At 38.9% G+C, this 23,558-nt stretch overlaps 1 protein-coding gene and 1 long non-coding RNA gene across 4 annotated transcripts in view; one reads left to right on the top strand and one right to left on the bottom strand.

The window, feature by feature from the left end:
• The window catches only part of TENM1 (teneurin transmembrane protein 1), a 734,894-nt gene that overhangs the window by 62,214 nt on the left and 649,122 nt on the right, over positions 1–23,558 (bottom strand). For all 3 annotated transcript variants that reach the window (XM_054695568.1, XM_054695569.1, XM_054695570.1), the window contains one exon: positions 7,441–7,595. In XM_054695568.1, the coding sequence (XP_054551543.1) occupies positions 7,441–7,595 (155 nt within the window). The remainder of the gene's footprint in view (positions 1–7,440; positions 7,596–23,558) is intronic.
• Positions 348–15,998, top strand: LOC129145856 (uncharacterized). The gene is made up of 3 exons (XR_008551972.1): positions 348–457; positions 14,652–14,715; positions 15,827–15,998. It is a non-coding gene; the product is annotated as an uncharacterized LOC129145856 (long non-coding RNA).

Raw genomic sequence — 23,558 nt, 5'->3', positions numbered from 1 at the left:
ATACAAAAACTGGTGAAGGCCAGAGGTGAGGGGGTGGGGAGAGGATTTATTAGAGACAGAGTGGGGAACAGAACAGATGGATTGACTGAAACACACTGCTAAGAGGAGCAGCGGGCAAGACAGGATCGAACTCGTGCTGCAGTGGCTGCGGATAGCTTCATAGTGCTGAGAATTAATCCCTTGCACCACCAGGGCGCCCCCCCCCCTTTTTAAAAAATTGGTCATAGGCCATGCTATTGACTTCCTGATCTACTATGAATAAATACCCATAAGTATAGTTTAAACAGGTCCATAATCTAATAGATAACTAGTCTAGTGGTGGCACAATTTTGTCTTGGTAGATCTAACCATTGGTTTTGTCATGGATGAAGACATAAAAGGAATTTATAAAATCCATAGGTGACACAAGGCTGGGAAGGATATTGAAGATGCTGGATAATAACAGAAGATTATAGAGGTATGGACTAAATCTAATGAGATGGAATTCAATATAGACTAATGTAAGAGCTTGCACTCTGATGCAAATAATCAACTGTTCAAGTATACAATGATGACATGTAAATTTTTAGTCCTCTATAATCACATATATCAAAAGTGTCCCAAAATTCAATTCAAAATTAGTTGTGGTTTCTTAATAAGTGCTCTTTATTTTCTTAGCATTTTGCAAAAGAACATGGGGGATTGTTGTGTGAGCTACTGAGTGGAGTGAGCCTGAGTAGGAAAGGTGCTGGCATACTTTTTTTTTTTTAATCTTCTTTTTGCATCAGTTTTATAAAATGGGACCTATGTTGCTTGAAGTAAACATTGTTTGAGAAAAGTCCTTTGGAAAGCCACCAGATAAAATGCACAGAAACAGAGAATATAGAAAGAGGGTTGTGAACATCCCCCTTCTACCTCGGAGTTACCCAGAACACATTTTGATTATTTTATTCATATCTAGAAGCCCCACTTTCAAAAAGATATAGATACATGGGAACAGATTCAGAGAAGGGGGAGGAGAATGGTGATGAAACTCAAGGCCATGCCAACTGAGGTAGAGTTAAATGAACTGGGGATGTGATTTAGGAGTCCTCAGAGAGTTGTGCACGTATGTTGAGAGGGCTGTCATGTGGAAGAGGCAGTTTGATATAGTAGTTTGGTGAAAAGAATGTGAACTGTGGTGTCACTTCAACCAGATTCAAATTTCCACTCTGCTACTTATTGGTTGTGACCCTGACAAAGTTACTCAACAACTTTGAACCTTGTTTTCCTTATTTATTAAATACAGGGGAACATATACTTACCTTGAAGGATATTCATGAGGCTTGAATAAGATAACATAAATGAAAGTACCCAGTATTTATTTCACAGAAAACAGATTGAATTTATAGCAGAGGGCCTGAGGTTGCTGTAAGACTGGATGGTGAAAGTTAGAGGAAGATTAAAAAGTTGAAGTTAAAAGTTTCCCAGAAGAGTTGTGCACCAGTCAAAGAGGGAATGAACTCCCTTGGGAAGGTAGTGAGCTCCTTACCACAAGAGGCATTTGAGGAGAAATTGGCATGTTATTACAAGGTGGGAATATTCTGGAAGGGAAGTCCAACATCAATAAGTGGGATTCCCAGTAGGCTAGCTCAATAGATTAAATGCATAGGGCCAAAGTTTCCTCTGTCAAAGAACCAGTTACCATCCTTCCTGCACGACTACAATGATGCCTCCCTCTACCCATTAGGTGGGGGATATGTATTTGATCCAACAATATTTTATGGGGGACTGGTTATGTATAAGATACTCTAGATAAACACCTCAAAATGTGCGCCTATGGATAGTGTGTCACCAGGATTATCTGTGCATACTAAGGGTCCATGCTGCTTGTGTATCTGCTATTGGGTTGATTTTTTTTTTTTTGCAAGAGTATTAGGCTGCCTCTAAGGAGTAAATCAACCTTCAAATTTGCTATTGCACCAAGAGACTTAGTCTAACCTCCAATTCTATTCCAGTCAGGCAGGACATGGCAGTGAGTTACCAGAGCAGGATGATTCAAAAGCAGCAACAAAAATAAAGAGCCCACTATCTTCATAATCAACTCATCTCCTGAAGTGAGAGGTCTGGTTGTTTATAGCAGTGCTTACAAAGGGCAGTTACGCTTCAGAGTTTATACCCAGAGTTCAGTTTCCCATTTCAGTAAATCAAAAAAAGATATTGATTTTGAACAAATGGCTGATTTTATTGTCAAAGCAAATTTCATTTCTTGAGATGATTAGATTTTATTAAACTATGTCCTAAGTGCCACCAAATACACATGGTGTGAGTAAACAGCATGCTCCTCCACCAACAGTGATTTGTCAGCCACTAAATACAGTGATGTTCAGTCAACTTTGATTGTAGTTGAAAATATAAAAGTTGGGAAAGTGTGCGCTGGGGGTCAGAAAGCTTGTGCAAATCTCACTGTATCATTTATAACTCATGGTCATAGCATAATACATAATCCTTTGGACTACAAGTTTTCTCCTCTGTAGGTGGGGATAATTATACCTACTTCTCAAGGGTGGCTGGATTGTAGGGATAAAATGGAACAATGTGAATAAGATGCTTAGCGTAGTAACTGGTGCATAGTAGGCTCTCAACAAGAGGTAGCAGTTATTAGAATTACTATAGGGAAGCCATCATGAGCTGCTGATGATTAGGACATGCCATGCCATTGAGGACTGATTCTTCCTGAGGCTCAGGTTTGCCTCAGAAAATTCTAGAAGCAAGCCAATAAGAGGAGGATTGTTCCACATCACGTCCCACCTTACAAAGCTACTATATTATCACAGATGGGCCTTCCCTTGTTGGGTGCCTTTTGTTTTGAAATGCAAGGAAAGTAAAAAGGAACTTTAGGAACTAGATTCTATTTCTGTAGGAAAACCTTCATGGAATTGGAAGGGGGCTTGAAAAAACAATTGATCCAGTTTCCTGACTCAAAGGACGCCTGTATTTCAAGCATTCCTAAATTATTGCTATCCAACAGATGCTTTAAAACTTTCAAAAGGTGGGGACTCTATAAGATCTTTTGATAATGTATGATGCTGCCACACAGTCTTAGAATCAGTAAGCTCTTCATAAGGTCTGATTATGCTGAAGCACAGGCCTCTATTTTCTCTCTTGTCTGTTCCTGTCAGCAGAATCTGTGTGCTCTCATTTAGACATTTGTCTCCACCCTCACCCATCAATATATTTTGATTTACTGAAATATGAAACTGAGCACCGTGTAAGCTCAGCTGGATCACTGTAAGTACTGCTATAAACAACTGGGGCTTTGCGTGTGGAAGGTAGTATGAAGCTCCCTACTCAGCTTTCTTCCCTCTAGCTGAAGACAGCCCATGTTTTTAAGTGCAGCCCCAGGCCCCTAATCTGCCACGGTTGTCCAAACAGACCGGAGAAACTGGCCACAGAGGCTGAGCATGTGGGAGACTGTGCTGCACACTGGTTTCCTCCGGGCAGACACTCATTCTACTCACCCATCTGATTTCATTCAGGGTTCACCTGTGCCACATGTGCCCACTGATGTGCACACACCTGGGAACTGATCTGCTTCAATGCCAAAACCGCCTTTCCCAGCTGAACATCTCAAAAGAGTGATCTATTTTCACTTTTTCCATTTCTTCACCTCCCACTCTACCACAGCAATCCGACTCCAATTAATTAGCACTCTACCAAAGGCACTCTTATCAGAGTCACGAATGCTGTCAAACCAAATGGCTTCTTAAAAAAAAGTACCTGGCTTTACGTGACCTCTAAGCAGTATTTGATATTAACCATTCCCTTCCTGTTGAAAGCTTATGTCCCTTGCCTTTTCTTGACCACATACATTTCTGGTTTTCCTTCTACTAGTCAGGTCTCTTCCTCCTTGTCACTAGTAGGCTACCATTTCTTAGCTTTCTCTTGAATATTGATATTCCTGGGAGTTTAATTTTAAGCCTTCTTGCTTTCTTTTTTTTTTTTTTTTAAAGATTCATTTATCTATGCACGCAAGAGCGGGGGTACAGGCCAGAGATGTGGGGAGTGAGAGGATTCATGAGAGACAAAGCAGGAAACAGAACAGGCAGATCTGCTGAAATACACTGCTGAGGGGAGCAGCGGGTGAGCCAGGAGAGGTCTGCTGCGCCATGTGGGTAGCTCCCTGGCAGGCCGGGGATCGAACTCATGCTGCAGAGGCGGACTGCCCATAGTGCGGTGCTTAACCCCTTGTGCCACCAGGGAGGCCCCCGTCTCTCTTTCTTAATGATACATCCCTGCCTTGGTTGATGTCATCTACTTCCAGATTTGCCATTACCATGAGTAAATTGATAATCCCCAATCTAATCTCCATTTCAGGTTTTGAGCTTCAGACCTATATCTAATTGCCTGACAGATATATTCACCTGCATGCACATAAGCACCTTAAACTCAACAGGCCCCAAACTGTATTCATCACCAAACCTCACCCAAACCTGCTTCTTCTTGTATGACTTATCTCAGTGAATGACACCTCCATACACATATTCCCTTAATGCCCAAATTAAGTCATTTAATAAGATCTTTGATTTTTAATGCCAATATTTCACAAAGATGTCTTGTTTTCTTCATCCTGCTGGTAATTTAGATTTGGCCATTTTCATTGCTTATGGATGTAACCTGCATAAAGCTGAACAGCCTCATGGTCACTGTCATCACAGATTTTTACCCAAAGAAATATCTGCTGAACATTCAAAAAAGCATTGGAGAACTATTTAACTTGTACAGAAGCCACCTACAAAGGTGCTAATACCTGTTTATAGATTGATTCAATCTATATCAACACGGCATTTTCCTCCTGCCATACCATTGTTACTTCAACCACTTCTTAAATGGACAACCTGTCTGTAACACCACTTCCCTCCACTCGATTCTCTATACTCCAGCTAGAATGATCATTAAAAAAATGCATTTCTATGCCTAATACTATTTCAAAAATGTATGTCCCTGCTTAATGCTATTGGCTCCCCATTGTCCACTAGACAAAACTGCAACTCTATCAAGCTTATGAAGTGCTTTGCCATTGGGTCCTCACTTCCCTCTTTAGCTTCATCTCTCACCATTCCTCCATATTCTTTGTACTCTAGTGTCCTTTGTAACTGTGCCTGTTGTGCTCTTACTACCACATGTTCAAAGAACACGCAGTCTATCTTGGGAGACTATGAAATACACAGTTTGGCAACAGAGAACACATGACATATTACATGGGGTGATACTCAATTTCAGTAAACAAATGGGCAACGGCGAGGATTAGAATCAGCAGGGGAGGTTCCTATGGTACAGGTGAAGTGTGACTTGGGCCAACAGCAGTCATTCTGGACTGAGAACATAGGATCCTAAGAAGTAGGTCCCTCATCAAGTAGAGCGTCATAATATGGACATTGAGGTACATAATAGTTTGGACTCATTGCTCTGAGATAGCCTAAATGGAACAATTCTAGTTAGTCTTTAGGGTGTTTTAAGCCTGGAACAGGACATGATGGACAGCAGCAGAAGCAGAGCTGAATAATTTGGACATAACCCAGTTTTCTATCCCAGTCATTTATGCTGGTTTGTCTAACCCCCCACAAAAACCCCATTACTATTACTAAAACTGATTTTGTGTATAGAAAATGGAAGGGGAACTTCAGGGAAACTGAGGCTTGGAATGAAATGCTGTAGGGAAAATGTGATTCTGTTTCCTGGCTACCAGTATTCTTTTTCAGTGGGCTGCACTCCATCTTCATCCCAATCTCAAAGGATGAGGTAGCTTTTATTGTGGTGTTCATGGCTTACAAAACGTCATGTGAAAGAGAAATTTTCTCGTGGTGATGAGGATCATGTTTGCTCTTATTTAGACAAAAAATCTCCTTTCAGCATAACTTTTCCATACAGAATCAGATAAGTCGTGTAGAGTTGACTGATTGCAATACTAAGTGTACTATTTTAAGTTAAAAATATCCACAAGTGAATCATATACGTGCATCGGCTCTCTTTCGTCCCCTCCTCCATATAAACACATTCACCCCCTTCCTTACTGCCATAAATAATGCTCCTTTTCTTTGCCTTCTTTGGGATTTTGCATCATGGAAACTTAGGCTGCTTGAGGACTTGATAGCCTGAGCCACACGAACTCTCGTAAGAATGGTTCATTCATTTAGTCAGTTTTCCAGGCCTCCTAGTTGCCCATTTTATTTTTGTAGTTGACTATGTTTGACTGTCCTAGTTTCTGGGGAAAGGCAGGAACGCAGAGAGAAGAAACCCCTCAGTAGGTAATTTCTCATGTTTCATAGAGATGTATGTGCATGGAGGAAGGATATGGGAGTGGCTATGAGGGTTAACGACTGAAGCAAGGATGCTGGGTGATGCGTTCACTCACTCTACTGTCCTTGGTACCCTAGGTTTCAGGAGGGATGGAGAATGCAGCGACGGGGATACCCCAATGATGGAGCTTATTGCTCTTTGCCCTTCAACAGCAGTCCTTCACTCCTTGCTAACTAACAGAAGCCTGATTTTAGTTTAAGATTTCAGTAGCAACATGCTTAGACAAACAAGTACAAGAGGGTCTGAATCCATTTTGAAGATTCCATTTCCCCTTTGCCAGTGACCAGTGAAGGGTATGTGATTCAATTCTGACCAGTGTTGACACAAGAGGAAATCTGATGGCAGCTATACCTCTGTCTGCTCATCTCATCATGTAAGATAATAAAAGCTTACTGACTAAACCACTTCTAAATACAGCTAAAACCATTGCAGTCCTAATGTTATTACTCACAGGCAAAGCCATCCTCTCTGATACACTAACCAAGCCTCAAACCCTCAGCTTCTACTCTAATACATCTGAAAAGACTATCCATAATCTATTTCATAAGAGTCTCAGATTCATGGAATGTTAAAGCTTGAAAGAATTGAGGTAAAATGAGGATGTGGGACTCAGATGAGAGCTACACAGAATTCTCTTGTTTATTTTCACTGGCAAAAAGCTTTCCTAAATAGATGAGAAATGGATATCAGAGGGATATCAAAATGTTGTTTTTATTTAAGAAAACTTTTCAACATCCCAGAAATAGCTATATACATGGGCATGCAAAGCATATCATGCTCATTCATTTAAACAGATTTTAAAGGACTTCTAGTCATCAGTGCTTTTTCTATTTTTGTATTATTCAAAAATAATAAAATTATGTATCTTGACAGATATTCAATCAACGAACTGACCTTACCCTCTAAATGATTCAAATTCGAGAGATTTTAAATTCTTCTGACAACATTCCACCCCTGAGACTGTTTGCGGAAAAGAATAAGTCACATAAAGGGAAACTTTTGCTATTTGGTGTTATAACAGATATACCAGACCGCCTCTCTACCTAATTTCTGTATGAGAAAATTGTTATCCATTTCCATGACGCCAAATGGTGATAACGCTTGAAACCTAGCGGCGCCTACCTGAGTGATGTCCATGCCTGAGTCACAGCTCAGTGGCTGCGTGGAAGTCAGGCCGTTTGAGCCGATTACAGTTGTGATCACGGCATTCTCATCAATTCTCCGAATCATAGTCCCATCCACAAAGTAAATGAATCCATGCCTATCAACTGTGATGCCTGTTGGGAAATAGCAAATGAGCATTAGTAGTCTAGCAGGCCACTTTTGCACTAAGATCAGTATTTTGAAAGAAGTCATAGAAATGGAAGGGCATTTTAAAGACATATGGATTCACTCGTACTCAGCACAGACAGGACAGTAATGGGAGAGGCTTGTTCAGACACACATTCATGTCCTTGTGTATTGAGAAGAAATGACAAAAAGCTACAGGTGGAGACAAAACCAGGTTTAATAATTGTGTGTTGCCCAGTTTTACATTTTTACCCCTACCCCCACTCCCATACTTACTTACCCTCACGAGCAGAAAAAAAAATGCCCCTTAAAGATAAATGGGAAAACAGGCAGGCAGTGTATGCTACTTTCCATGTAAGGCACAGATTGACAGGCCACTGCGCATCTCCATGACTGCATAGGAAATAAGCGACTTGGAAAGCATTAAAATGATTTTCATCAAACTGGGTTGCTACATGCAAAAGAATGAAGCTTGACCACTACCTCACACCATACACAAAAATCAACTCAAAATGGATTAAAGAACTAGACATAAGACCTGAAACCATAAAATACATAGAAGGAAATACAGGTGAAACACTACCTGACATGCACATCAAAGACATCTTTACAGACACATCACCCAAAGCAGTGATAGTGAAGGCAAAGATAAACAGCTGGGACTACATCAAATTAAAGAGCTTCTGCACAGCAAAAGAGACAGTAACAAAAACAAAGAGAAACCCCACCAACTGGGAGAACATTTTTGCACCCAACACTAATGATAAAGGACTGATCACAAAAATCTGCAAAGAGCTGATGAGACTCAACAACAACAAAGAAAATAATCCTGTCAAAAATGGGCAGAAGAGCTAAAAAGAAACTTCTCTGAAGAGGAAATGCAAATGGCCAACAGGCATATGAAAAAATGTTCAGCATCACTTGTAATCAGGGAAATGCAAATCAAAACTACCATGAGATACCATCTCACACCAGTGAGAATGGCACATATTAAAAAAAACTAGCAACAACAAATGTTGGCGAGGGTGTGGAGAAAAAGGAACTCTCCTGCACTGTTGGTGGGAGTGCAAACTGGTCCAACCACTATGGAGAGCTGTGTGGAGATTTCTGGACCTACTAAACATAGAGCTTCCATATGATCCAGCAATTCCACTCCTAGGTATTTACCCAAAGGACACAGAAACATCAATTCCAAAGAGCACCTGCACCCTATGTTTATAGCAGCACTATTTACAATAGCTAAGCTTTGGAAACAACCCAAATGCCCAAAAATAGATGACTGGATCAACAAGATGTGGTCCATATACACCATGGAATATTACTCAGCATTCAAAAAAGATAAACACATGCCATTTGCAGCAACATGGATGGAGCTGGAAGGGATCATGCTCAGCGAAATAAGCCAGAAAGAAAAAGAAAAATACCAGATGGTCTCACTCATAGCAGGAATCTAGAAAACTTAAATAAGGGACCAGGAAAAAGAATAACTATAAGAAAGTGAAAATCAAAATCAACAAACAACTATGAACCAGAGACAATCTATGGGGGGTGGGGGGGGGGGGGGGGGGGAGGGGAGGGATTGGGGTCAAAATAAGGGGGTTGCAATTGTATGGGGAATATAAAAATAAAATTTATTTAAAAAAATAAAATGATTTTCATCAATTCACACTCACTTAACAGAGTTTATAATCATTCTGATAAACTGGACTGAGTTTTTTCCCTCTGTATTGTCTATTAAGGAGGGGTTTGGAGAACAAAATTATGGTGTCACAAGGGAATGGTTAAGTTTTTAGAAAAAATAAGAGCCAATAAATGGTCCGCAGTAGTTTTTACACAGTGTGTTAATTATAGTTTGGTTTCTCAGAAAATATATAATAGCAGTTAGAAATCTTAGATTCTAGTACTGAATACACCACTTATAATTGATGTATCATTTTGATGGAGTCACTCATCTCTTTACATTTCAGCCTCCTCTTGTGTGAAATAGGGCAAAGATTATGTGTGTTACCTAGCTGATGTGACACACTGTCTTGACTTTCTTGGGACTGAGTCAGGTTTCAGCTTTAAAACTGGGACAGTGCTGGACAAACATAGTGTTGATGACCCTACGCCTAGTTCGTTAGAAGTATCATATGAAATAATATGTTGAAAATGTCAGACGCATATGAAAAAACATGTGACTCAACTGCTTTTACTAGAGTTCTTGAAAATAACCACACAGCATTACTTTAAAACCAGTCTATGTTTTAGTCTTTTCCCATCTCTCAGTTATTCAGTTCTTGTGAAACTCAGAATATATGTTAAAGTTAGGAACATATGAGATAACAAGCAAGTCTTTTTAACACATGCACACACATGTGAACACAAGCACACATACACAGAGTAATTTTCCTGGCAAAGAGTGAACTCATCTAAAGGGAGTTTATAAACCTACTGTAATAAAGTGCTTTTAGATGAGCTAATTCATTGGCATGAGGTTAATATTAAGACTCAGCTTAATGGTGTACTTTGATTAATCCTGATGTTCCTCATGAAGTATTAATCTTTAACATCTATAAAAGTTACATATTCATTTTAACTTTTCCTGAATGCTTGTAAAGTCACCTATATTTTGGTGACTTCTCCAAGGAAGTCAGCATGTCTAAACAAAGGAGGGTTCTGTGTCACTAAGTCTCCCTATTTTAGAGGCATAAAGAGCTTTAAGGAGGCTTTTAAAAATATTTTTACGATTGGAGCAGGTGAAATGATGATGGCACATGAGTATTTCTTTTGTCTCCATTTGGGCTGAGGGTGAACCAAGGGGGGCACATCTACTTTTTATTTTTGTTTACATTTTGGAAAATGCAATTGCTTGACTGCTTAGAATTTGGTCTGGTTTGTGGCAGGTCTGTGATTTGGGGTCACTTCCTATAACCTCTATGCTAAATAGCATTGAGTTTGAAATGTAAACTCTGCCTGTCATAAGAGAATGGGCTGAAGAGTCAAGGCTTGAGTCTCGAAAGTAAAAAGCTGAGAGCACATGGGATTCAAGATTGGAAACTACAAATTATCTACTAGTCACATATTATCACTGTGCTAGATTCTGTGAGGGCCAAAGGATAAAGAACCCAGGTAACACGCAAACTAAGAGGAATATCCTGAAACTTTAGTAAATTAAAGATCTTAAAAATAAAATGGGAGTGTCGGTCAAATTTGGAGGTGGTAAATGCAGACAATCTAATTCCTCTGAAAATGGAAGCTGATTCACAATAGGTATAGAGAAGTAAATACATTCCTCTAGAAACTAGCATATTTGGGGAAATATTTACATTTTTTATGCTGACACCAGGGAGGACTATACTGTTCCTTAGCTACCACATCCTTATCCCCATCAGAGGACAAAGTCTGGACTGATTCAGCGAGGGTAATCCTGGAAAACCATTTACATGGTTTTCACATTTTTAATTTTTGTGAACTTCTACACAATGTGAAATCCTCTCTGTTCATGTCAGCTGAGCTCTACAGATGAGGCTGATTAAATACTTACTATTGGTCTTCAGGCTGATTTGGCTGACAGTTTAGAGGATATTCTCCTTTCATATATTTGTGTAGAATTTTCCTTTTATCATGGTCCAAACAGACTTCTTTCCTTGAGACTCTTTAATTAAATTTGATTGGATTGCATTTATGTTTGGAGTTGAAAAGAAATAGTTGAAAGGGCTTTGAGTGACTATGTGATAGGTGCTTTATTAATGCAACGAGGCATATCTTATATGTACATATTTTTGTTTCCTCCGTTTTCCTTCTCCAACCAACATACACACACAGACAAGTTTCTCAAGCAACTAGCTCTACTACCTCTTTAACTGGTGAGGTTTGAGGGACATTCAATTTTCACTGGGGTTAAAAAACCAAATTGGAAACCTCAGGCTGGAAAAGCAGAGTAATTTTTGCCATTTCTTGAGTGAGGAGGGGACTTCCCTCCCATAAGGATTATTGTTATAGCCCATGGATGTTGATGATGCAGTAGGATCTATTACTGCCTGGTAGACTCAGTGGGAGGAGGTGGCACATGCCCAGTATATTTTAAGCTTCATTCTTCAGAGATGGGGATGTGAGTGACTTCAGATCACATAAAGCCATCTGGGGCTGGGAATACCCACAGATTCAATTGACTTTCATATTTTTATATTATTGTACCCAGATCTCCACAACTTGGTACCCAATGTTGTGGGCATAATTTGTTCCAGTGGTCAAGTCCATTGAGTCATTACAGACAGCATTTTCATTGGCATCAAAAACACAATTGAAAGCACAGTCTTTGGATGAGAAAGAAATTAAGAAAGGAATGAAATTGCATTAAGAAAACCATTTCCAGGGCTCCAAATTTTAACCAGTATTCATTTTTAAAGCAAGCAAATATATATATATATATATATATATATATATATATATATATATATATATATATCTCTTTGATAGAAGCACAAGGTTAGGCAGTGATGTGGGGTGGTTTGGGGGTGGAGGTGGGAAGAACACACAACAGCTTGTGTCACCACCTCCACCAAGGAAAACATTGGGCTCAGATGCCCAAGCAGCATGTTTAGCTTTAAGCACATTTTTACATTTGTGAGAAAATAAATAAATCCTTGTAAATTAGTGCATATAATGAAAGCATTGACAGACCATAACCTGAAAGTGTGAATGGTGCTGTCTCTATTCATCAGCATTAAGCTCTAACAAGCTATTTCTATGGAGGGGCCTACTCATAAATAAAGTGCATCTTGTAAAAAAAATTATTCACAATGTCTTATGCAAAGTAGGGGACATTATGTAATATCTGAACTGCAGGCTCTTTTCTCTGTGAAGCATAGCTCCATATGAAACAGCTGCAAATTACAAGCAAAATGATTTGACTCTTCCCTTGTCTTATTATCCTCCAATGAATAAATACTATAATTCTCAAGAAGACAATTGCCTAAAGCTGGGGCAGCCTGAATAGTTACTAATAAATTTATCACCTGTTGGGGAAGAGGGCACTGCTGATCAATACTGAAGCAGCAGGTACAGCCTGATGTGGGATCACAGGGAGTCCAGATGTGGAGGTTAACAGCCTAGAAATAGTAGCTAAAATCCCAAATTAGGTAACAGTGGAAGATTAGAGTTTTTGGCTATACAGAATGCCAATTATAAATGTTGGCAGAAGGTATCTCTGTATTTAATTTATAACAATTACAGCTGTTGAGGCCACCTACATTTTTATTTCTATATTAAAAATGAACCCTCTTTCAGAATACAAGCTTTGCAAGATAGTCATAAAATTCTCTTCATCTTCAGCCCTAGCAACAAGAAAACTGAAATACTGTTTTTTCCCTACCACAATCTGCTCTTTAATTTTATGAGGCAGAGATAAATGGTTAAAATAAGCTTTCAGGGAATGTCCTGAGTGCAATATGGCGTCAGCTCAATCTCTAACACTGAGAGTGCTGAATTGTGTAACTGACATTAGCCAGTTGGTGATAAAATGCCCTTTAAATCAAAGAGGTTAAAATATTTTGCTTTGTTTATGTGCATTTCAATTCTCTGAAAATTGGCATCATGTGTAGTCTATATGGAAATTCCCCACCAGGCAGAAAAATCCATTCTCCAACCAATCTGACTGCTGTCCATTTAATTACCCACTAGGATTAGGAAGGCCAACTTATTTCTAAACAATAATCCTGTTAAATTCTCTTGCTAGGTAGCTACTCAATGGAGGTTCTAGAACTTGGAGGGATTACAAATACCTGTGTTTAGGTGGATTTGAAAGGAGGTAGAACCTAATGACCAGTTGAGATGATTTCACTGTGTGGTTAACAATGAGAACAGCATTTCTCCGAGAAGACATACTAATAAGATCACTGTATTGTGCATGCCTAGTGTGCTATTTAATCAGATATCCTGTTTATTTCAAAGTTACAGTAAATTCCAAGCAATTAAGGTCAATCTCCAGAGAATTTAGATACAAATTTAAAATGTAAGTTAATATTCTACTGACTGGAAAGTCCTTTCTTTCAAGACTCAGAAGGTACTCAGAGATATCATAAAGAACAATAGATTTGTCAGCTAATTAACGAAGAATTCTAATTGAGGGAGAGACAGGTAAGATCAGTTTTTAGCATTTGTCTTCTCCTCAGCTCCTTCTGATGTCAAAGCTTTAGCCTTCAGGGCAAGGCAAGGTGAATCAACAGCTCTTCTAACTCTGCCAATCAATATTTTTCTAAAAAATTTCAAGGAAGAAGCTGTTTTCCCCTTTACTTATTAATTAATTTATTTAATATTTGTTTTGTGCCTTTTATGTGCAAGCACTGTGCTAGGCACCTGTGGGCACAGAAGTGTATAAAGCAGACACGGCATTGTCCTTGAGGAGTTCTGAAAATGGTGGGTAAATAACTAGGCAAATCCAGAGTGCCACGTGAGCAACCTCTTTGGGGGATGGGTTGAGGAAATGAAGTTCCCAAGTGATTTTTCAGAGTAAGTAACATGTAATCAGAGATCCGAAGGACTATGTTGAATTTCTGATGAACCGAGTGGGAAATCCAGATAAGCACCACTGAGAACCCATGAAGGATGAATAATGTCACTAAATAATAACCATTTTCATTTGCTGAGAATACTACGATATTTCTGGCCCTGTGTTGGCTTCTTTATATACCTTGTCTCATTTAATCCTCATAGCAGCCATGAGGAGCGGGTATTATTAATGCTATTTTTCTAAAAAAAGAAGAGAAAATAGAGGTTTAGAGGTTAGGTCACATAGGTAGAAAATGCTAGATTTAGCTCATGTTTGTCTGAATTCAATGTCCACTCTCATAATTGTTATCCCATATAGTGTAAATGGGCTTATCAATCACTTTACCACAGGAGTGGTGTCCAGACTGGTTTCAGAGGGTTCAGAAACTCCATGAAATTATCTGCAAAATGTTTTGTGTATGAGGATTGTCATGGTCCATTGCTTTTGTTAGATTGTGAAAATGATCCATGGCTCTTCCCCCCAATTGTTAATAATTTTCATATTCCTGCAGATGTCTTGGGCCCCTTCTGAATTATTCTTCAAAGATAGCCTGTGGCTCCACCCCCACAAAGCTGGTGAGTTTTGTGAGAGTCTTCATGTCATGGGGATTTTGGTAACTTGACTATTATTGTATGATCTGCCACATGAAAAGGAGGTCCAAGAAACAAAGGTCAAATGCATAGAGGGGTCAGGCAGGTGGCACATTTGTAAGTTATGTGAGGTATTATACTATATAGGTTCTAGTGGAAATGAAGGTTAACTAAAAAAACATGTCCCATCTAAATGCATTCAATCATTTAAAAAAAATAAAGACTGAACATGTACCAAATGAGTTATATCTTTGAACTGGATTTATTCCCCAAGTAGCCTATTTATGATGCTTCTTAGATGATGATCAGGGGGAATATATCATCAGTGAAGAGGATGCTGTGAGCAGAGAAGATCCATGAACTGAGAATAATCTGTTAACCAGTATAGTATTGCCTTTGCAAGTTATGTCTCGGTACAGAGATTTCCCATATATCCCCTGCCCCCACCCCCAACACACACACAGCCTCCCTCAGGATCAACATTCTGCACCATAGTGGTATATTTTTTTGCAACTGTACCATGCACAGTTTGTCTTAGGGGTCACTCTTGGTGTTGCATGTTCTGTGGGTTTGGACAAATATATAATGACATGTTCCACCACTAGAGTATCATACAGGATAGTTTAAGTGTATGAAGATCCTACTTAATTTATCTGTTAACCTGAAACTGCTCTAACAAATAAAGTCTATTTTAAAAAACTCCTGCCTGGTACAAGTACTGTGAAACCAAAGATAATCAAATACAGTTGTGATTCTCCTTGTTCCTACCAGGATCACAACTAGAGTATGACAAATTCATCAAATTTAGTCAAATCACACCAGAAAAGTGGGTGTCCAAGCTGACTTCAACTTTGCTCTTGCTCTGCTACCCTTATCTTCCTCATCATTGCTTCAGAAAGCCCTCCCTCTTTAGTATAGCAGAGACAGTGCTCTGTATTCAGGTCATCCTATTTATTTTTCTTTCTGAGAATAGAGCTACATTACATTCCCAGCCTCCTCTGCAGTTAGGTGTGGGCAGAAGTGATATATGCTACAGCTAAGCCTGGTCCCTAACAAAAGCTCTACTGTGCTGCTTTGTGGTTCACCCAATTCCCAGGTAGGATGGCTGGAAGCAGAGTATCCAGTAGAAGACTCCAAGGTCTTAGCGATTGAAAAGCCACTGGATGGAAGGAGCCTGGTCCCCTGAGATACCACTTGGAGCAGAGATGCCTTCCACTTTCACCAGGAAACCCATATTGGACTGTGATGTGAACAAGAAATACACTATTTTGTAAAGCCATTGAGATCATGTGTGGTTTTTTCCCCTCTGTATATACGTGTTAGCTTGGCTTGATCACTACATTCACCAAATCCAATCTCATTAATCTTTCCAGGCTTCGACAAGTTGTTTCTCTTCCAGGAAGCCTTCCCTGAAAACTCTAGTTCATTTTGGTCTCTGTTTTCCAGCTAAAGAAGTTGTTTGCTTTTTAAAATGTGAATTCTTTAGCAAACCTAAATAAGGGACCAGGAAAAAGACTAATTATAATAAAGTAAAAATCAAAACCAACAAGCAACAATTAACCAGAGACACAATATGGTTGGGGGAGGGGAGGAGAGAGTAGGATCAAAACAAGGGGGGGTGGGAATTGTATGGGGACTATAACCAAGATGAAAATGCATATATTGTGCAAAAATGAAAAATTATGTAAAAATATATAAAATTTAAAAAATAATTAAAAAATAAAATGTAAATTCTCTAACCATACTCTGTTCAGACAATAAGTTCCTTGAGGGTAGGAACTGGATTTCATTTTTATATCTCAATGAATCTGGTAGATGTGAACACAGATGTCCAATAAATCTTGCTGAATTATAGACTAAATTACTACACATTTATATTGAAGCACATCCGAACTGAGTCAAATAAAGCTTGCCACGAGGTCAAGAGCTGCATATAAATTTCTCTAAAAATGAGTCCAGAAAAGAGGAATGGTAATCTCCTTAAAGACCTTCAAGAGAAGTATAGTCCTCCTTCAATTAGTGATGATTACAGTATGGGGAAAATGGAGCTGACAACCAAGAGCAAATAGAGCAAAGACAATGGATCAAATTAACTGCAAATGAATTTGATCATGTAGATAGCTTCACTGAATAGTTCAGTATCCCCTCAAATCTAATTTACTCTGTCAACACAGTTTTGTGTTATGATCTTGTGATCTCTTTCAATACTACCATCTTAGGGGTTTTAAGGAAACAGAAACCCCTAAGACTTTGTCTTATTTTCCTTCACAATGGACCACATTAGGGAAAGGAGAGAGAATAGTGACTCTAGGGTCACATCAGAGAATCTGGGTTTCAGGCTGACTTTTCTTATAAATTAACTGTAGGACTTTGGATAAGACATTTAACTGCTCAGCATTTAATTTCCTAACACATATCCTACCTACTATATAGGGCAAAATGTTGTTAAACTCACAGAGCCAATGAAAGAAAGCACTTTGAGAAGGATAAAATATTATGGTGAAACTAAGTGGTGTCCTAATTGCCCAGTTACTACTATAATTCTTTCTGGAAGTGACTTTTCTAAACCTAGAATCAAAGATTTCCACATAGGCTCTGCTTCAACATTTTAGGCTTTTGTATGTTGGACAGACAGAGTATAATATTTAAGTCCATAAAGCATTATGTAACAGTTCTCAGTAGCAGAGTGTCCTATGTTAGATTCACCATAGAGACAAGGCAGCGGTTGAAAACAATTTTGTTAGCTTACTGCACTATTGAACTATTGGTGTAAAAGCCTTCAAGCTTTTATAAGATGGCTAAAGTTTTCTTCTAGAGACTCAAATAAATGAAGCTCCATGCTGTGCATTTGGCACAGGGAGACCCTGGGATGGAGTTGGTGCTGGTGTCTCACATTTAAAGGTGACATCAGACAGCAATAATGGTGTGAGTTATTTTTCCTAGTTTTACAGAGATAGGGATGTGTGCACGTAAGGGAGATTTGGGTAAGGAGATGATTCCAGTTCACGTTGAAATGCACATCTCTTGTTTTATTTTTGTGCTAGAGTTCTTGTTCAAAAGATGCCTGCAGGCTGAGATTTAAGGGGACACAGTATATATGGGCTAAGATAAATGAAGCTTACCAAATTCAAACTGAATATTTTATATCCCCCCTTTTTAAAAAATTCTTGAAACATCAAGCAACTATATCTGGGACACTACTCAGATACATTTTGTTCCACTCCCGGCCTCTGTCATCCTAAGGAAACAAACCACCTCACAAGAACCTTATGTGAACAATTAGCCCGAGGAGGGAAAGTTCATTTATTGTCCATGGACCAGCAAAAAACTGATTGCAGTTGTTACACTCTAGAGAAAATGAGTCTCTCTCAAGGTGTGTGAATGACCAAGAAGTTCTAATAAAAAAGCAAACTAAGTAGATATCTATTCCACTTGGCCTGAATACTCAGTAGAAGCAGGATATGAGGAATTAAGTCTGACAGTGCTTACTGCTCACAAAAGTGGGCTAACTCAAGAAGAATTAAAATTTCTGTAGGATAATTAGTTGCATGTAGTGCCCATTCAGAAACAACACAGAGAGCCCATTTAAAATTCTTCCAACATCGGTACATCTTGACTAATGAAGCTAATGCTGGAAGAGAGGTTCACAAAGTCACAAGTGGCAGACAGTCATTTGCCAAAGGTAAGGCAGGTAACAAACACTGTGTGAATACAATCTTTAAACCTTTTAAATGGAAATTTAAGAGCCATTTGGGAGTACTGATTTGGGCTCAATCAAGAATGTATTATTACAGCACCTCCCCGCCTCCACACACACATACACACAAACAACTCCTTTGACCTTTTTCTTTTCCACCCTCTGACCTACAAGGTTGATGATCTGGGCTCAAGGTTACATTGAAAATATGGGATGCTTTATTCAAAAGGGGCTGGAGACTTCCCTAGCCTGTCTTGACTAAGATTGGGGTTTCCAAGGTCATTTCCCCCTTTATTTTCTAAATTCAATCACCCAGACATGCCCATGGAGATATAAGCGGAGGAGTCTGCGAGTAGAAGCTAGGGGAGTTCCAATGGTGAGACTGACTGCAGACAGAAAAATTTACATAGTCCCGTCTCCAGGTTTTTGCCTTTGTCTAATGCTAGCAAAGAAAGCTAAGCAGCCCATGTCAACGGATGACTACAGAGACCAAATAAAATAACACCTATTCATTCTGTGAAATCTTACAGAAAGGTTAATATGAGCGATGTTAATATTTATGATTTTGAGGAACTTAGTTTTCTGGCATCGTGCTGGCTTATCTGTTACATGAGAAACTGCTTCAGCAAGGCTTGCCTTAGACGGCAGGAACCCTGCATGTAATTCTGTCGGCATCTCCCGCATGCGGAAGGTGATGAGCAGTTTGCACAGGATCCTGTTACTTCTCCAGTCAAACTGGCATATGCACTGGCTCTGAAATCTGCCTTTCACTTTCCCATCACTCCGTATTTACCTGCACTGTTCCCTGTGTCTGGAAGACCCTCACCTTTTCCTACTATCCAAATCCTGCTCACCTTTCAAGACACAGTGCAACTGAGCCCAGTCTCATTGATTATTATATACAAACTGACTCAAAGACATGCACAGATCTTGCCAATTACATGAAAAAATTTCATTGGCTTTGTCTGTGGTAGAAATCACCTGAGCCTATTAGAAGAGGTGTGCTGTGCCAAACAAGTGGGTAAGGACTAAGGGTCACAACAGGTGTCATTAGGGTGCAAATCCACAGCTTGGCCTGTGACTAAAAGCATGGGGTGTTGTGATTGGGCTCATGTATGCATTTGACACACAGAGTTAGAGCCATTTTAACAAATCCATGTCACGACATCACCTACACAGGATGGGCTGAGTCATTCATTTTCCATTTAGTGTTGCCTTTTTGTTATCTACTGCTCCACTTTGCTCTCCTTGTTTTTTGATCTCTTTTTCCTCTGAGATTCACTTAGCCTATCAGGAACAGAGGTTAGAATCCAGTTGTCAGTTTTTCTTTACCGACGTATCCAGTCATTTGTTAGATTCTTTTCTTTTCCCCCAAGCCTTTCCTCTTTTGTTGCTTTTTTTCCCTGCAAATCCCAATCGGCTGGCCATTCTCAAAACCCCTGTAGAGTTTACAGTTCATACCATACCACCCAATGCTGGATTACAGTCTCCTCTAATGATTCCTTTTTCATCTCACCAACCAGACTGTATTTCATTCCTAGGCAGGGCCCATGTCTTTTTATTCCACTTATAATTTTCAAATTTCCCAAAGCACACCACATTGTTTGCTTCTTGAAAAGCTTAACAAAACAAAGGAGCTCAGTCAACATGGCTGTTTTCCTAACAAAGTGTACTGGGACCATAATGTGAGCCTCACAGAGTAGCTAAAACCAATGGGAGTGTGATAAATAGTATAGTGGGTCACTGTGATAAATAGTATAGTGGGTCACTATTAATAATAGTGTCTTATTAATAGCCATTAAATATGTTGAAAGTGTTCATTAAAATGATGGTATCTCTGGATACATGTTTGACAACCAGGAGGTTTTTGTGGTAACAGAGGTGACTACAGTGTTCGATGACAACATTTAGCACAGTTATTGCCATATAGGAGTGTTTTATATGTTTACAGAATAAATGACTAAGATCCATATTAGAAACAGAGCAATGTGAGCAATTAGGGGGAAAAAGTAGTGATTCCACTCTTTTTAAAAAGCAAAAAGGAAAACTGAGGCATATTTAAATACTGCCAGATGTCATTTCTTGAAACTGCAGTGGTCCACTAATTCAGTTGTTCGAACACTGCTAGCATTTCAAAAAAATAGAAAGGCAACAACTTAGGGCCAATTCATAAATAAGACAGTGGTTTTGATCATTTGTTAATGGACTAATTTTTTAAAACACTGAGACAGACTTGCAAAAACCCATGTTGTTAAAACTAAACTAGATATTCTTGGGAAATAAAATAGCGCCCAGCATTAGTAAAAAAAAAAAAAAAAAAAATCAAATGAAAAAAAACATTTTGAGGGTGCTAAATGTTGATCTGTGGACCCTCAAAAATTTCAAGTCTAATAGGCTTAAATCAGATTTAGACCACTCTCCCCAGGAAAGCCCCCAGTTCTGCCACTCCGGGAAAGAAGAGAAGGTCCATTTCCAGGGGTCCCAAGTCCTAAGGGCTCAAGCAGGAGCTTGCCTATAGTTCTGAATTTACAGTTTTCAAGAGAACACAGAGAAAAGAGTATAGGAACCACCATAGGCTGTCTTAGCAGCAGCCACTCTGATGGTTTTTGGCTTGGGGAAGGACAATGCAGACCTATCAATCTGTTAGCATGGCTTCAATTTCCTTGGGTTAGAGATGCTTTCCAAAACGAGGCATGATTCCTGCCCTCTAAGGAAAATTACCACTGTAATCAGCTTTCTTTCCTGAGTAAATACTGGTAAAATGGGGCACCTACCCACCTTCCTTTTCCCAAAAACCTATTACACAGTCTAACAAGCTTTTTGAAAAACCAAATGGAATAGCTAGTAAATGAAACTGGAAGAAAAATAGAGCAAATAACACTGGGGCTTCCTGACTAGGCTTTGATATTTGGGGCTTGAAGATAACCTCACATTTGAGTTATTAAGCCTTTGATTCCTCAGGGAGAAATTGTAAATGGGCCAGGACTCACTCCCAAGGAAACAGGGACTTTCTTTGGTCAACGATATAGCTGACTCATTATATTGGCTCTTTAATAATGAAGAAGTTCGCTGTCAGCCATTAGGGAACTCCACATTTGGGGACAAACTAGAGCAATTGGTGAAACCTGCAGCTAATGGCAGAGGCCTATATCTGATCAGCTCAGAAAACAATGAATTAATGCTGGCCACTGCAGGGGACCTTAAAGAACCTACGAGGGCTGAAGCGGGTGTGTGCTCTGATATCTTGGTGCCTGGGCCTAAAAGGTCATTAAATATTTCGAATATCATCACTATGAGTGAAAACTTTATTTAAAAGAAAATAAAATAGGGCCTCCCTGGTGGCGCAGCGGTTGAGCGCTGGGTTGCGAAGCTGCCTGCAGCCTCTGCAGCGCCGGTTCGATCCCCAGCTGCTCCCCAGCCACTGGAGGAAGGTCCCACATGGCGCGCAGACCTCTCCTGCCGCCCGCTGCTCCCCTCAGCAGAGTACTTCGGTCCTTCTGCCTGCTCTGCTCCCCGCTCTGGCTCTGGTGAATTCTCTCACCCTCCTGTGTTTCTGACTGTACCCAGTGCTTGTATAAATAAATAAATAAATCTTAAAAAAAAAAATAAAACAAACCACTTTTTAAGAAGGAATTGTCAGACATATATTTGCAAGTTGTTTTCGAAAGTCTTTTGACTTAATTTTTTTTATGATGAAAGAGTTCAAATGGTAAAACAACTCAGAAAATAATACTATACATTGCCATGCATTGACCACCCAAATTTAAGATATTAACATTAGCTTCCCATATGACTTGTTTTAAAAAGGAAGATGTTATGGATGTAGTCAAAGGCCCATGTCTATCCCTTCCCTCCCCAGATGAAATCACTATCCTTCAGTTACTGTATATCATTCCCAAGCATGTTTTTATACCTTTGCTACATATGTACATACACACAAATAATATATTGCTATTTTTGGCTTCAAAAATTTCTGTAGGAGATGGATGGTGGTGATCTGGCAGAACAATTTGACTGTACTTAATGCCTCTGAATTGTATACTTACCAGTGGTTAAAATGGTAAATTTTATATTTGTATATTTCACTACAATAAAAAATATGCTATTGATACCACAGCATATGTATTTTTTTGCCATTTTCTTTTATTCATGTAACATTATCCTTTGCAACTATTAATGTTTTTTTACATGTAGATCTCATTCATTTTTACTATTGTATAATATTCAATCATTTGACAAAGTCCTATTGATGCATTATCAGGTTGTCTCCATCTTTTATACTGTAATGACATCCCAGTACATGCCTCCTTACACACAGTGTACTTGTGACTCCATACATTTTTTATCAGCAACATTCCTACCAGAACCACTCTCCAAATTTTTTAAATACATGGTTGTAACTTCCTCCCTCTAGGTAGACAATGTATTTTTAAGCAAACAGAATTAAATGAGGTCTGATAAGAGAACTGGAATACATCAAACAATTTTGAAAACAAATTTTTTATTGCTAATTTTGAAAAGTCCAGTTAATAATAACTATTAGAAAAAATAATAACTATTAGTTTTAAAAATTATTAACTTACTCTAATTATCACCATCATATTTTATTCAGTACTCAGTTTGTGTCAAATATTGGCTTCACCCATAGTGTGTTATTTCATCCTCTATCAACCTATAAGGAAGGCAGGTGCACTATCTCTAATTAACAGATGAGACATTAGTGATAAACTTGAACTTTTTTATTGTCACAAAATATATACAACATAAAAGTTGTTACCATTTTAACCATTTTGACTGTCCAATTTAGTGGCATAAGCATATTCACATTGCTATGCAACCATCACCACCATCATAATTAATCAAATTAATTTTTTACATTGAACTCAGTTTAATCTGCCTGACTCCAAAGTCTCTGGAACTGCCTCAAATTTTCTAGAATTTGTGCAACCATCACTGCCATCCATCTCCTACATAGCCCTTCTTAAATGTTCCAAATTTCATGCAGGCAAAATGAGCAAGGCACATACTATGATTTAAGGGTTACTGAAAGGCCTGCCCATTTGCCTTAAAAATACCTTTATTACAGGACAGCTTTTCTTGAAAGATGCAAACTTTAGGGACCTCAAGAAAT

This window comes from Talpa occidentalis, unplaced genomic scaffold, assembly GCF_014898055.3.
Source record: "Talpa occidentalis isolate TD23 unplaced genomic scaffold, MPIMG_talOcc4v2.1 talOcc4.15, whole genome shotgun sequence".
In the NCBI taxonomy this organism is placed as follows: domain Eukaryota; kingdom Metazoa; phylum Chordata; class Mammalia; order Eulipotyphla; family Talpidae; genus Talpa; species Talpa occidentalis.
Note: the sequence above shows the minus strand (reverse complement) of the source record. Positions and strands in the feature narration are given on the sequence as shown.